General features: G+C 33.3%; 2 protein-coding genes across 2 annotated transcripts; one reads left to right on the top strand and one right to left on the bottom strand.

Moving 5' to 3' along the window:
- The first annotated feature begins 1,705 nt into the window (after positions 1 to 1,705).
- Positions 1,706 to 11,285, top strand: LOC139883629 (E3 ubiquitin-protein ligase At4g11680-like). The gene is made up of 5 exons (XM_071867785.1): positions 1,706 to 1,862; positions 8,592 to 9,200; positions 10,052 to 10,177; positions 10,268 to 10,550; positions 10,735 to 11,285. Exons 2-5 carry the CDS (start codon positions 8,593 to 8,595, stop codon positions 10,927 to 10,929), a joined length of 1,212 nt encoding a protein of 403 aa, XP_071723886.1. The 5' UTR covers positions 1,706 to 1,862; position 8,592; the 3' UTR covers positions 10,930 to 11,285.
- Positions 11,286 to 12,208: 923 nt separating this feature from the next.
- On the bottom strand, positions 12,209 to 15,390 carry LOC139883618 (uncharacterized). The gene is made up of 3 exons (XM_071867775.1): positions 14,684 to 15,390; positions 13,683 to 13,914; positions 12,209 to 12,856 (listed from the first exon to the last, which is right to left on the bottom strand). The coding sequence occupies exons 1-3, from the start codon at positions 14,987 to 14,989 to the stop codon at positions 12,486 to 12,488; spliced, it is 909 nt and encodes a 302-aa protein (XP_071723876.1). The 5' UTR covers positions 14,990 to 15,390; the 3' UTR covers positions 12,209 to 12,485.
- Positions 15,391 to 16,141: the final 751 nt, after the last annotated feature.

Raw genomic sequence — 16,141 nt, 5'->3', positions numbered from 1 at the left:
TTTTCTAAAAGAATTTAAAAGGCATTTATTATTATTATTAATAATTATTATTATTATTTAAAATATAAATATAAATATAAATATATTCAGATTTGAGCGAACTTTATGTTTGTAAATCAACGACAAGTTTCTTAGTCGGAATCCGTAGTTCCGCGGGGCAATAAACTAAATGACTTTAACATTTACATTCACTTAATACCTAAAACATATCATTAAACTGTTTCGTTTAAACAAACCCGTGTTTTCACGGGTCATTTCACTAGTTAATTTAATATAACACAAAAGTCAGATTGATTTATAACTTTAAATAAAAGATTTTACTAAATTTTTACAGTAAAAAACTACTTTTTTATTAGACTATTTTTATTTTTATTATGAATATATGAGTTGAGAAATCTAATGACTGAGATAGTAAGACGTTTTTTTGAGTAAAGGGTTGCTCCGATGGAAGACATGTTTTGTTTTTATAAATTATACTTTTTTTCGCCATTCTTTTTATAAATTACAGTTTTGGCAAAAATAACGAAAACTAAAAAACAAAGTCCCTTCATCTTCATCGAAAAATGAAGGAGACCAATAATGATACAAAAGAGATACATGTTTGCTCGAGAACAATAAACCAACACTAACCATCTTATACGTTTGAATATCGCTCGGTTGGCCCAATTCATAATAATTATTACGGTTACTAAAAACTATTTTATGGTAAACCGGGCCTCCCTAATTAAGAATTTGAGCTTCACCCCTAGCTCTGAAGTGAAACAATTCTAAAAGCGGCTCCAAAAATGCACGAGTTGTGTGCCCGTCATATTCTTGAGAGACTATCACCTTGCACAAACTAAAACAGTGGACTCATGAGCGTCTTAGAGAGTGTGCGAGTATAGACAGTCGAACAGGGCCCTAAATGTTTAAAAGATTCGCATATATGTATATGTATATATATCTCTTTCACAAATACGATATTAAATACATAGTTATTTTCGGCTAAATAATAAGTGGGTTTAAATACATAAAATGTTCATCGGTATTTAATTAGTTACAAAGATCATATTAGATATATATTTATTTTGGCCTAAATGATATTGTATACATATTTTTTATATGTACATGTATTGAAAAATTTAATGTTTATAAGGGCTCATCTATAAACCTCGAACAAGGACTTAAAAATTCATAAGAAGACGAGTAATTGGATATCTCAAGGTTAACAATAAAAATCACGATAGGAGATATTAGTTAGCTACAACTTTAAACTTATAAAATATCAATACTTTATTTTTTAATAGGGTGTGGGATGAGGTGTTACAAATTTTCACATTTAAATTTCTGACGTACTCGACATTAGTTATACCAAGAGATGCGCGACCAAGGGAGTAGATAGATATACTCCGCATAAAATCAAAATATACTCCGTATATTGTTAAAACAATACATTAGTTATATGTAAATTAGTAGAGAGGAAGATGACTTTCTCTTACCGGTGGTCTCAACTCGTGGTTAGAGAGAAGACTTATCTTTTATTCTAGAGTAGAGGAGAGATTGACTACGTCTCACCTCCCCGTATCACATCTGGGACTTGGGTTATGTTGTAGTATTTGTAAACTAGCGATCTGAAAAGCCGTAAGTTAAAATACGCGTTTTGTTTATTTATTTTATTTATTTACTGATAAAAGACAATGTTAATAATATAATAATGTCTCTAATATGCCGTTTATGCGTTGAGCACACAGACGAAGTCGGTAAAGTTAATGGTCGATAAAAGCTGAGCTTCATTTCTTAAATCGATTGAAAAAATCAACAATAAACATCAATTTCAGGTTTCATTCTTCTGCAGAATTCTTCAATTCGACGTTAGATTGCCGGTACACGTTTTATTATTGTAATTATATATATATTTAATTTAATATTGTTATAATAATAATAATAATATAGATATGGATAGTCAATTTTGGTGTATACATATAGTCAATTTTGGTACACAAAGTATGTATTTTTATATTGAGATTTTAGGCTATAAATACTCATGAATGCAAGCATTAAACTTGCACCATTTCTCACACTTATAAAGTGTTTCTTTCTTTCTCTCCATTATCATCTTTGTTCTTACACTTCATTATTAGTATTCTAAATCAAGAATCAAATCACTAAAGGTAGTTATAAGCCTACTGAATTATAACATCAAGAATCAAACCACTAAAGGTAGTTATAAGCCTACTGAATTATAACATCAAGAATCAAACCACTAAAGGTAGTTATAAGCCTACTGAATTATAACACGTTATCAGCACGATAATCTTAATACTAAATATGGTTGGCTCTGCCACCAAAATGATATATGGTCGGTTATACCACCAAAATGATATATGGTCGGTTATACCACCAAAATGATATATGGTCGGTTATACCACCAGAATGATATAGGTCGGTTATACCACCTGAAAAAAATATATGGTCGACACTGTCGCCAAATTTTCATTTATGTTTACTAATATTTATATTTTTGTTATATAACATTTATTTATGATTGCTTACACATGGTCAACACTGTCACCTACTTATCATTTATGTTATATTAAATTTATGTTTAATGTTTATATACTTATGAATATAAATTGACTCTAATTTATCATGATGTTTGTTTTAATTTTTGATAATAGAAAATGTCGAATCTGGAAAAGCTTAAATTTACTCCTTTAGAATCAACTGGAAACAACTACATGCCATGGGTTATAAAAGTAAAAATGCATCTTAAATCAATGGGCATTCTTGAAACCATAAATGAAAACAACACTTGTTCTGAAAAAGAACAAGCTACGGCATGTTGCTTTATTCATCAACATATTGATGAATGCTTACAAAATAATTATGTGACTGTAGAAGATCCCCATGTTTTATGGGAAGGTCTCAAAAGCAGATTCAATAATCAAAGAGAAATTTTACTTCCAGCTGCAATGGAACAATGGAGAACATTAAGGTTCCAAGACTTTAAGAAAGTAAATGAATACAGCTCAGCTCTGTATAATACATGTTCACAACTTAAATTCTGTGGACATGAAATTAGTGATGCAGACATGATGGAGAAAACTTTCTCCACAATGAATGCTGCAAACATCACAGTGCAAAGAAATTTGAGAATGCTAAAGTTCAAAACATATCCTGAACTTAATTCATATCTCTTAGTTGCAGAGCAAAATGATGAGCTATTAATGAAAAATCAGCAATCCCGTCCTACTGGTACACTTGCAATCCCTGAAGCAAATACTGCAAATAATTATAAACAGGGACAAGGACGCGGGCAAGGTCGTGGTTATAATAACCATCACCATCATCATGCCAAAAGCCATAACTATGGTAGAAACCATCCTTATGGTAATGGTAATGGGCGTGGACGTGGTCGTGGTCGTGGCCGTGGTGGTCAAAGAAATAGTAATCCACGAAAATATAAATATCAACCACAAAACAAGCCCATTAAACAAGATGTTGAAGAAAATTCTTCTAAAAATTCTGAAGAATCTTGCTACAGATGTGGTAGAATGGGCCACTGGGCTAATACTTGCCGAACATCTAAACATCTTGTTAAGATGTATCAGGATTCGCTGAAAGGTAAAGAAAAGGAAGTAAATTTTGTGGATAATATTGATCCAACAGTCACTGAGAAACCATCTGATTTATATGAAGATTTCTTGAATGTTTAAGTTGTGTGTCTTTTGAAAAATAAACGATTTAATATCGTCTGTCTTTGTCATTATGTTTGCTAAATGTTTCAGTACTATCTATTTGCGTTTAAAATATTGTGTAATATTAATGTACTCACTATTTATTTCTTATATATGAAGTTCAATATGAATTTTGCTGGAATACAACATCAATCAAGTGGTGGAGATCTCTGTATAGCAGACAGTGGAACTACACACACTATACTTAAATCCGAGAAATATTTTATTGATCTAAAACCAACGGAAGGAACTATACATACAATATCAGGACCTGCTAACTTGATAAAAGGGATAGGAAAGGCAAATTTCATACTACCAAATGGTACAAAATTTTTAATAAATGATGCCTTATTTTCTCCCAAGTCAAGCAGAAATTTATTGAGTTTCTCCGACATATACCTTAACGGGTATGATTATCAGTCAGTGACAACAGAAAATGAGAAATATTTAAGTATCACTGACAAGAGTCATGTGGTTGAAAAACTGCCAAGACTTAGTTCTGGATTACATTATACACATATAAATGTACCAGAAATACATATGGTAGTTAACGAAAAATATATTGATCCTGGTGTATTCAGTTTATGGCATAACAGATTAGGCCATCCAGGATCAACAATGATGAAAAGGATTATTGAATGTACTCATGGACATCCACTAAAGGATAGAAAAATCCATCATGATACAATGGTTCCATGTACATCTTGCTCTCTTGGAAAATTGATAACTAGACCCTCACCACTTAAGGTTGAGAAAGAATCACCAATGTTTCTTGAAAGAATTCAAGGTGATATATGTGGACCAATTCATCCACCATGTGGACCATTTAGATATTTCATGGTTCTAATAGACGCATCTAGCAGATGGTCTCATGTTTGTCTGTTATCAAGCCGTAATGTGGCATTTTCAAAATTTCTTGCCCAAATTATTAAATTGAGAGCTCATTTTCCTGATTACACCATTAAAAGGGTGAGACTTGATAATGCTGGTGAATTTACATCTCAAGCATTTAATGACTATTGCATGTCTATAGGAATTGTTGTTGAACATTCTGTTGCTCATGTGCATACACAAAATGGTTTAGCCGAGTCATTGATTAAACGTTTACAGTTAATCGCTAGACCATTGATAATGAGAACAAAACTCCCTGTATCTATATGGGGTCATGCAATTTTACATGCTGCTGCATTGATTCGCATCAGACCAAGTGCAAGTCATAAATATTCCCCCCTACAACTTGCTTTTGGTCAAGAGCCAAATATTTCCCATCTTAGAACATTTGGTTGTGCAGTGTATGTTCCAATTGCGACACCACAACGTACAAAAATGGGTCCTCAAAGGAGGTTGGGAATATATGTTGGATATGAAACATCTTCAATATTAAGGTATATTGAACCTATGACAGGTGACGTTTTTACAGCACGTTTTGCTGATTGTCATTTTAATGAAACATTGTTCCCTAGATTAGGGGGGAGAAATGAAAAATAAAGAAAATGATGTTTCATGGTGTGAACCTCAATTAAAGTATCTTGATCCTCGCACAAAAGAATGCGAGACAGAAGTTCAAAAGATAATGCATATACAAGAACTTGCAAATCAATTGCCTGATGCATTTACAGATACAAAAACGGTGACAAAATCATATATACCAGCAGTAAATACTCCAGCTCGAATTGAAATTCCAAAAGCTGGCAATAACGTCACTCATGAATCTTTGCCACGTCAGAAACGTGGAAGACCAATCGGTTCAAAGGATAAAAATCCTCGAAAAAGAAAATCAGCTGATAATGAAGTAAAAGAAAGTGTTCAAGAAGAACCACAAATCAGTACTCCTACTGCAGAGGAGATTGATGATGTCAATACAGAAATTGCAATCAATTATGCATATTCAAAAATATTATGGAACCGAAATGAAATGAAAAATCTTGATGAGAAATTTTCATTTAATGTTGCATATGACATCATGAATAATGATGATGATCCAGAACCAACATCTATGGTTGAATGTCAAAATAGACATGATTGGGCTCAATGGAAAGAAGCAATACGAGCTGAATTAGAATCACTCAATAAAAGAAAAGTTTTCGGATCCATCATTCTCACTCCTAAAGATGTGAAACCTGTAGGATACAGATGGATTTTTGTCCGAAAAAGAAATGAGAAAAATGAAGTTACAAGGTATAAAGCTAGACTTGTAGCTCAAGGTTTTTCTCAAAGACCGGGAATTGATTATGAAGAAACTTATTCTCCTGTTATGGATGCAATTACTTTTAGGTACTTAATCAGTCTGGCAGTTTCTAAAAATTTAGAAATGCATCTCATGGATGTTGTGACTGCTTATCTATATGGATCACTTGATAGTGATATATATATGAAGATACCTGAAGGATTTAAGGTACCAGAAGCATCAAATGCAAAACCCAAAGAAATGTATTCGATTAAATTACAAAGATCTTTATATGGGTTAAAATAATCGGGACGTATGTGGTATAACCGATTAAGTGATTACTTGATAAGCAAAGGGTATACAAATAATCTTACTTGCCCTTGTGTTTTCATTAAGAAAACAACATCCGGATATGTGATCATAGCTGTTTATGTTGATGATCTTAACATCATAGGTACAAATAAAGAGATCCATGAAGCCATTCAACTTTTAAAGAAAGAATTTGAAATGAAAGATCTCGGAAAAACCAAGTATTGCCTTGGTTTACAAATTGAGCATATGCCTAATGGTTTACTTGTACATCAAACAACATATACTGAAAAGATTTTGAAACGTTTCAATATGGACAAGGCAAAACCATTAAGTACTCCTATGGTTGTTAGATCACTCAATGTTGAAGCTGATCCATTTCGTCCATGTGAAGATCAAGAAGACATTCTTGGACCAGAAGTACCATATCTTAGTGCAATTGGAGCTCTTATGTATCTTACAAATTGTACAAGACCTGACATTTCTTTTGCAGTTAATTTGTTGGCAAGGTTCAGCTCTGCTCCTACCAAAAGACACTGGAATGGGATCAAACACATATTTCGATACCTTCGAGGAACTACTGATTTAGGATTATTTTATTCTAACGAATCAAAACAAGATTTGGTTGGTTATGCAGATGCAGGTTATTTATCTGATCCACATAAAGCTAAATCTCAAACTGGATATGTATTCCTAAATGGAGGTACTGCAATATCATGGCGTTCTCAAAAACAAACACTTGTTGCTACATCGTCAAATCATGCCGAAGTGATTGCATTACATGAAGCTACTCGAGAATGTTTTTGGTTGAGATCAATGACACAACTCATTACTGATTCTTGTGGACTAGAACGCGATAAAAGTCCAACAACTATCTATGAAGATAATGCAGCTTGCATAGCACAGATGAAAGAAGGGTATATCAAAAGTGACCGAACAAAACACATACCACCTAGATTCTTCTCATACACTCAAAATCTCATTAAGGACAACCAGATTGAAATGAGATATGTGCAATCTAGCAAAAACTCTGCTGATCTTTTCACGAAAGCACTTCCAACTGCTATTTTCAGAACACACGTTCATAACATTGGCATGAGACATGTTCAAAAGATGTAACAGCTGAAGCGATGTCTACTTGAGGGGGAGTCAACTCCATGCTGCACTCTTTTTCCCTTAGCTAAAGTTTTTTCCCACTGGGTTTTCTTTAGCAAGGTTTTTAACGAGGCAGTAATTTATAGTTGATCTTCAACAAAATAAAATTGCTATCCAAGGGGGAGTGTTATAATAATAATAATAATATAGATATGGATAGTCAATTTTGGTGTATACATATAGTCAATTTTGGTACACAAAGTATGTATTTTTATATTGAGATTTTAGGCTATAAATACTCATGAATGCAAGCATTAAACTTGCACCATTTCTCACACTTACAAAGTGTTTCTTTCTTTCTCTCCATTATCATCTTTGTTCTTACACTTCATTATTAGTATTCTAAATCAAGAATCAAATCACTAAAGGTAGTTATAAGCCTACTGAATTATAACATCAAGAATCAAACCACTAAAGGTAGTTATAAGCCTACTGAATTATAACATCAAGAATCAAACCACTAAAGGTAGTTATAAGCCTACTGAATTATAACAAATATCTATATCTATCTATATTTATATTTATATTGAAATCCTACTCATTATGATAAATTTATTACAATTATACTAACCGTTTGTCTCCGGTTTTAATTTCATTTTTTTTTTTTTTTTTTCTGCCGATCATCTGTTAAGCTCATAAATATTTAGTCTACGAATGGCTAGATTGTTGGAAAATTAGGGTTTTGGATTGACGTTTGTTGAATTCGCGAAATGTATGTATGTTGTATGTTGAGCTCTTCTGGAGCTGTGAGTGCCTGAATTTAATTTAATGGCTGTTGAAAGTTATTACCTAGTAGTAGGCTATACTGTTATAACTTGTAAGCTACCTTTGGAGGTCATTAGCGCGTATTAGCTACGTTAATGCCTAATGTTGTAGTTAATTAGATTTTGGTCTAATCGGCGTATGCCGTGTTTGTTATGCATTGAGCTTCTAGGAACTTCATCTTGTATGTGGTGTTCACATGCTTATATCTTGTAGTAATTATTATTCTAGGTATGTGACGCAACATGTGTCGTAATCATTAGTTTGCTTAAGATCTAATTTGTAAAGCTTTGAGGTTGATATAGAGGACTATATGTCTCAATCTTGAAATGGAGACAACAATGAAACCTTGTGACGTGTATGATACATGCTACTGTTTGTTTTAGAATTTAATACGGAGTAAACTATTGCAGTTCAGTTTTGTGACATTTTTTCAAATTTTTTTTTATTTTTTTTTTTTTTTTTTTTTTTTGGTGTATTAGGATGGCTGTTATCTCGCAAGAACAGAACAATCTAACAGATGATTACCCTTTGCTCATTGAGAATCATGAAAACGTGCATTTTATTGACGTAGAAAGAGGCAGCATGGACGCTTCCTCATCTCAATCATCTGTTAATTCTCCTCTTAATGGGTCATCTCATAGCCCCCATGTTTCAACCGCTGATTCTGGTCAATCTTCATCAAGTGGATCAAATGCATCTGGGGCCCGCCAAAGATGGAGTCCGTTTAACACTTTGTTATGGATTTCAATTGAGCTATTATTCACATCAGTACAAATACTTGCAGCTATTATTGTCTTGTATATTTCACAAGGTGAAAAGCCACAAAATCCTTTGTTTGCTTGGGTTGTTGGTTATGCTTCTGGTTGTACTGCAAGTCTTCCACTTTTATACTGGCGTTATCTTCACCGTAATCAAGCTACTAGTCAAAGATCAAGTCAAATTCGGCAGCCACTTTCTGAGGGGAATAATTCACCTGAACCAAATTCTTATATAACAATCTCATTCGCACCTTCTTCAGAAGAAGAAACTCATCAGCCTACGTCTTCAAACACTTCGAATGTACAAAATGTTCCAGGTCCAAATGTTAGGTAATTTGCTTTTTTGCCTTTAAAATTTTACAATCTAGCTTTTAAATTGCTTGCTATTATTGCATGTACTTTTTCAGTATATACAGTACTTAGAACCAACTCACCTAGTCAAGCATATAACTGCCTTATATAGATATAAGCATGTATTGTTTGTTTACTAACGTTGTTTAAGTTAACATGCTAATCTCTATGTTGTTCACTTCTCCATTTATACTAGAAAAAATTATCATTAAGACAAAGCCAACAGGGACAAACAAGAACTCTTAAGACCTATAAATCTATAATGCTGGACAACTATTCTTGTAGATTGTCACTATGCTCTAGTTGATGCCCATATACGTGATTGTTTCATATCGAGGTGGCAGTATTGACCCATTTATGTATGAATGGGTCAATTTCGTTTGATAGTTATTTCAAACGTGCCATCTGAAGTGGAAGTAGCTAGCTAAAACAAACTTATTTGTAACATATCATCTTTTTTAGTTAATATTTAATTTTATAGTCGTGACTCAAAAGATTGAAAGTCACTTGAGTTTTATTTTGACACCAACGGCCTCGGGTTTCTTGCAATGTTGTACAAATGTATCAGTAAATCGCAGTTAAAGCATCAAGTATGATATAAAAAGTGGAGACGTGTGTTTATGTGTTGATATTTTCACTCGTAGTAGAAGATAACCCGTTACAAAAGCCTACTGTCACCTGCTACCAAACCTGCCCATATGGTCATATCTAGCTCTATGCAAGGGAAATCCGTTTTGACCTGTTACCAAACCTGCTAATCTTTCTCCAATTACATCTAATTTTGTACAAAGTGTGGTTTACTTGTATTATGTTATTTTTTTCTGTTGCAGGCTTAATATGTTTGTGGATCATTTCAAGATGGCTTTAGATTGCTTTTTTGCTGTTTGGTTTGTTGTCGGAAATGTATGGATCTTTGGTGACCACTCGTCTTCTGCCGATGCCCCAAATTTGTACAGGTGCTATTTGTACTACACTTTTTATATTCTAAAACAATGTAACTATCCTTCAACTTTATCATAAACTGTATAATCTCATCTTATTCACAGGTTATGCATAGTTTATCTTACAATTAGCTGTATTGGGTATGCCATGCCGTTCATCTTATGTGGAATGATTTGTTGCTGCTTACCATGTATCATTTCGATACTTGGCATACGCGAGGATAATCAAATTAGAGGAGCAAGTGAAGATTCTATTAATGCATTACCGACACACAAATTTAAATTAAAGATGACTGAGGTTAAGAAGGAGCTTGATTCAGGAGTTGATGAAGGTGGACTTTTAGCAGCAGGGACTGAAAACGAACGTGCCATCTCTGGTGAAGATGCTGTAAGTTTTTTTATTTCCATTGGCAAAATGGGCAGGTCGCGCAGGTTGGGTTCGTTATGTTATTTGAATGTACACTGCATAGACCTGTTGTTTATGTTATTTGAACCCGAGGTTCATATGAGGTTGAATCTATAATTGCCAAGATTGAATCTTTAACTTAATTATTTTTTTTTTAAATATGCAGGTCTGTTGCATTTGCTTGGCGAAGTACACAGATGATGATTTATTGAGGGAGCTCCCATGTACACATGTGTTCCATACAGAGTGTGTTGATAGGTGGTTGAAGATAAATGCAACGTGTCCATTATGCAAGTCTGAAATCAGTAGCAGTAATGGGAAACCTTCTTTTACTGAAGACTCCCATCATCAGCAAGCTTGAAATGTAAAAAATATGTAATTTGGTCTATAGAGCAAAAATTATTAAATGTGAAGCAATGTACATTTTGACAACATGAGGCACAACTTATTGCAGCATAGAAATGTGGTTTTAATTAACTGAGAACTGAAGGGTTTTGTTGTATTTAAAGTTATATATGCTAAAAGGGTGTTGTTAAGACCCTAAGAACGGTTGAAATTGTTAATAGAAGGGCGGAACCAGAGCAAATATGGAAGTCTTGCAGGTACATATTTGTCTTTTAAAAGTGATCCATTTCAGTAGTTTGTATGTAACAGAGAACCGATGGTTTCGACTTGATTGTCAATTGGTAATTTTGTAAGTCATTGTAATGTATTCATTTGTCGTCCATTATGTTGCAATGTCCTCAAGGTAAATCTACTTTGTACTTCTGGACTTGTACAGATCATGATCTTGAATTAGTTTGCTGCAATTCTTTGCCAATTTCTTCATGCAACCGATGCTTAGCAAGTCGTTTAATACCACAGTGGCGAAAGTGGCGAATCCAGGATGAAAATTCACGTGTTCAAAAAACAATTTCAAAACTAGTTATATTTGAAGTGCACTTTAGTGATTGTTTACTTAATAAATTTAGTAGTGTCACATTGAAGAGTATATAATTTAAAGAAATTTCGCACTAGTGGGGTCATAGGATCCACTCCGAAAACTCTACACTCGCCACTGTCAATATGTGCAAATAGCTGCTCGATCTGAAAGTCTTAACAAAAGTCTTAACAGCTAGACTTAGTTAGATCAAATGTTAACAATCAGTAAAGATTAAGACCTGATTCTTTTGCATGGCTAACAATGGTTTTTGTATAGTCATATTACCATTACCTGTACTCTCTTATACCTTTTGTACGTACATCTATTTTCTTTCACGATTGGTCCCGTCTCTGCTTTGTTTTCTTTTCACCTTTTTAAATGAATGCTTTTTCTTTCTTCTCTTTTATTTTTTCAAAAATAAAATGAAAATTCCTAAAATTCCACTATAATCTCCAATGTTTGGTTTAGCCGTTTTCAGTAGGAAAATAGAACTTAAAATTCCAGAATTGGAATCACAGCTTCTAGTGTAAACCAATGTTAATTTGTATAACAAGTTTGGTAACTAAGAACTCGTCAAACATGTACGTTCTTTACAAAACTCTCACATTTAGTTTGTGAGATCTGGGTTAGAATTCATACCAAATTTCGCACAACCAATCACAAAGAATACTGTAAATGACAAGATAAGACCATCTGAATATCTTTCCATGCATGTTGACTCATTAAAAGCAAAGCATGATTTACAATGGTTCAAACGCACACATGGCATATGCAAGGAAATAAGTAAAAACAAAAATAAGATTCTACACATAATTTGGGATATAACATGTATAATAAAAATAACCAACAGTATTTGTCAAAAATCCAAACTTTTGAGTAAGTCGGCAAGTAAACATTATGGTAGCTATGTGAAAAGTCATCTCAAAACAAAACCATTATACGAAGAAGGTTTATTACGATGTACGATACACTCATACACACTCTAACAACGACGCTTACCTTACAGGCTGCTGGTTGTAGTGACTCTTCTCTTTCTTCTTGGCTGCTGCAAGCCTTGCACTCCGTGCAGCCGCCTCACTGGCGGCAGCTCTGGCGGCACCATCAATTTCCTTGCTGGATTTTTTCTTCTTCATGGAAGCCATTTTCTTCAATTTCTCTTTCATATCGACTCCAGATAAGTCTTCAGCTTTGTCTTTATTTTCTGCTATTGACTTCTCAGTCTCGGGCTCTTTCGGGACATCTTGTTCTTTTGCATCTTTAGACTTGTCTTTCTTTTTCTTTTTTGCACTTTTGGTCTCACCGGGAACCACATTTTTGTCTTTCTTTTCTGCTCCAGTTTGATTATCTACCTTCTCTTGGGCAGCATCTAGTATGTGGATGTACGAATACAATTACATGCTCATGTGGTACCATTTTTTATACTAAATAAAAAATAAAAAAGTACAGCTTAAATAGCAAACGATACCAAGGGAGTCTGAACAACTGTCAATGGTGTATCCTAAATTTCTATTGGAGTCTGGGGTGACATAAATATCAGTCATAGCTCAAACTCTTGATAAAGTTCCAAACTTGCAATCAGTTTGGAAAGTTATATACAATTTTATGAAGAGGGTTTTGAACAGGCATTAACTCAATAATGTATATTTTTAGAAGAGTAAGGAAAGTTATTTACAAAGAAGGTTTTGAATACACATTATCTAATCTTGCTTCAAGGAAACAAACTATTGTTACATTGACATTCTCATGCAAAACACCCTCTCTAGATATTTGTTAATAATTAACATTATTAAGGTATTACTCATTACACACATAAATTCAAAATCCTCATCATACGTTGAATTAGAAAGAGTAGAACTTCGAAACAGTCACAAATATTTGTCCGTCTCTGTAATGTCTGCAACTCTAAGATGGTACTTTTAAATTTATAATCCAAGCAGGGTATACTAAATTTATGTTAAACAGTATATCTTAGGGCGGTTGATTTCAGGCCTAAATAAAAATTAACTTGAGCATAACTTGTATTGGCTCCTATTACATGTCATACAAACCATGTTTCAAAAGGGTAAAGCTTAAGCTACTCTGATTAACGCACAGGTGTACAAAATCTAGCACACGACAAAAATAGACATGGCATAATAACAAAAAACATGTTTTTCTTGGATTATGATTGATGAGAAATTTCATTAACGTACCAGGATTCTCTTTGCCAGAGGTCTCATTCAACCCTAACTCAGCAAGCACTGCTTCAAGCTCTGCAAGCTCCTTCTTCTTAAGTTCTTTCTTTGAAAGCTGCCTGTCAGTGTCCTTGGGAGGCAAAACTTCAGTCATCTTTTCGATAACTGGCTCCTCGTGTAGAACTTCTGGTTCGTGATCATTTTCTTCATCATCAGTTTCAACAAGGCCTTCATCTTCACTTTCAGTTTCCTACAAATAAAATATTCAGAAAACTATCAATTACCTACTCTTTTGATCATGATAGATGACATTCCTATAGCAAAACCTATTCCTACATATCTACAAATTTACCATACGTGTAATTTGCGCTTTTTTGAAGATGTGTACCATAATCACGAGTATAGAGTACTAAACATAGCATTCTTATCAGCCATTAAGGTAACGCATATTTGCATATACCAACAAAATTTGCGGACTTGCTTACGTACCACCACGTTAATGCAAGAATATTAACGGTTATATATCTTTTGACCAACTTTTATTTACTAGCATTCAGGCATTAATCAACCGACTTTTCTTAACTTTCAAGTAATAATTCCAATCTTTAAGCCTGAATGCATAAAATGAAAAATAAAGTAGTTCCATAAATAACAATCATACCAAAAGAACAAGGAATCAAACTATGACTCTAGTCATGTATCATGTATCATCATGTATCATGTACCATGTGTCATGTATCTACATAATAATAAAAGCAAATATCCCAGAAATATACTAACATAGGTTACCTAAATTCCCAAAAAAAGTAATACCACTTTTGCAACTACCCTTTTGTTCAGCCATTAGCATTGCACAATGAGCTTGGAAACTAAGCCCACCCAAACACCCCCTAATAGATCAATCCATACTCTCCCAAACTTATCACGATAGCATCACAAACACATGATATCAGATAAGTAATTATAAAAAAGGGAATGAATTACAAGAAGAGTGCATTATGCATTTATGCTTTTATCACCTCAACTGGAGTTTCATTTCCTTTGACATTATCTCCATCATCTCCACCACCCCAAACAGGTGGCGGCGCGGTAGTCGCAAAATAATCATCATCATCCTCATCGTCCACATCCGCCCATGACTTCGTCGTCAAAGGTGCAGGAGCCCAAAAAACCTGTTCATTTCCCTCTTCATCGTTCTTAGAACCCTTTTTAGAAGAAGAAGAAGAAGCATCTGATTTCTTCTTCTTTTTGCTACTAAGTGCCGCAAAAACATTAGTGCTGCTGATTGCTATTGGACCATCCTTTCTACTTCCACCTCCTACCATTTTCTATCAGTTTCTCGATTACTCCTCAAATTAAAATTAAAATTTTCGAACTTGTAAAGGAAAATGTATAGTTTCGATATTTTATTTCTAAAAAGGGAAAATCTTAATTAATTCGGATTACACAAACAAAAAACGTGAACTGGATTTTTGTGTGCACTTTTTAAAATTAAATTTTTTTATGAAATTGAGACAAGAAACCGATTAATCGCAATAAATAAATGAAAAAAAAAAAAAAACAGCTGAAATTGATAACGAATGAATCACGAAATTACAATTGAGAATCCGTTAGAGCAGGAAATGATTTGAAGTATTTAAGAAGAAAGTTGATACTGTTAGGATTTAGGGTTTGTATTTTGTATGAAGATGTTGATGATATTGGATGGAATTAGGGTTTCGGTGAGTATCAGCTGTGAAATCGATTTGTGTGCTGCTGCTTTTGTATGTGCACTTCGCTTCCGTTATGTCCTTTTTATTACTGGTATTATTTAATTTAATTTATTTATTAATTATTTATATTATATTATATTATATTATATTATATTATATTATATTATATTTATATATTTATTACCGTGTTAAATTAATTAATACATTAATTAATTAATTAATTAATTAATTAGTATTAATATTAATTAATTAACAATATAGTATTAATATTAATTAATAAATTATTATTATTATTATCATTATTATTATTATTATTTAAGTTATTATTATTATTATTATTATTATTATTATTATTATTATTATTATTATTATCATTTAATATTTAATATTTAATTTAATTTTTTGTTTGGAAAGCTGGATTTGGAATCATTGACGGGGTTAAAAACCACCTACAAGCGTTTTATCATTTTTCACGCACACACGTTTCGGCAAAAACTCGAACCGCAGCAAAACCCGATCCATCAATCTATACGAGCATGTAGATCAGGTCAAATTCCTACGTCCGGGTCCCTCACGTGCTTTTTACAGAGCCATATATCGAACACTTAACCTCAATCGTGTCCAATACTCAAGGTATTGGGGTTGAACCATTGGGCCACGAAAGTATAATTGTATTCATTATTACTTCCGGGGTGACTATTCCGCTTGATACTTCGAAGGCCGGTTCAATCGTGAGTGATACTTAACTCACGGGGCGTGAGAGTG

Source organism: Rutidosis leptorrhynchoides, chromosome 1 (genome assembly GCF_046630445.1).
Source record: "Rutidosis leptorrhynchoides isolate AG116_Rl617_1_P2 chromosome 1, CSIRO_AGI_Rlap_v1, whole genome shotgun sequence".
NCBI lineage: Eukaryota > Viridiplantae > Streptophyta > Magnoliopsida > Asterales > Asteraceae > Rutidosis > Rutidosis leptorrhynchoides.
This window is presented reverse-complemented; position numbering and strand designations above follow the sequence as displayed.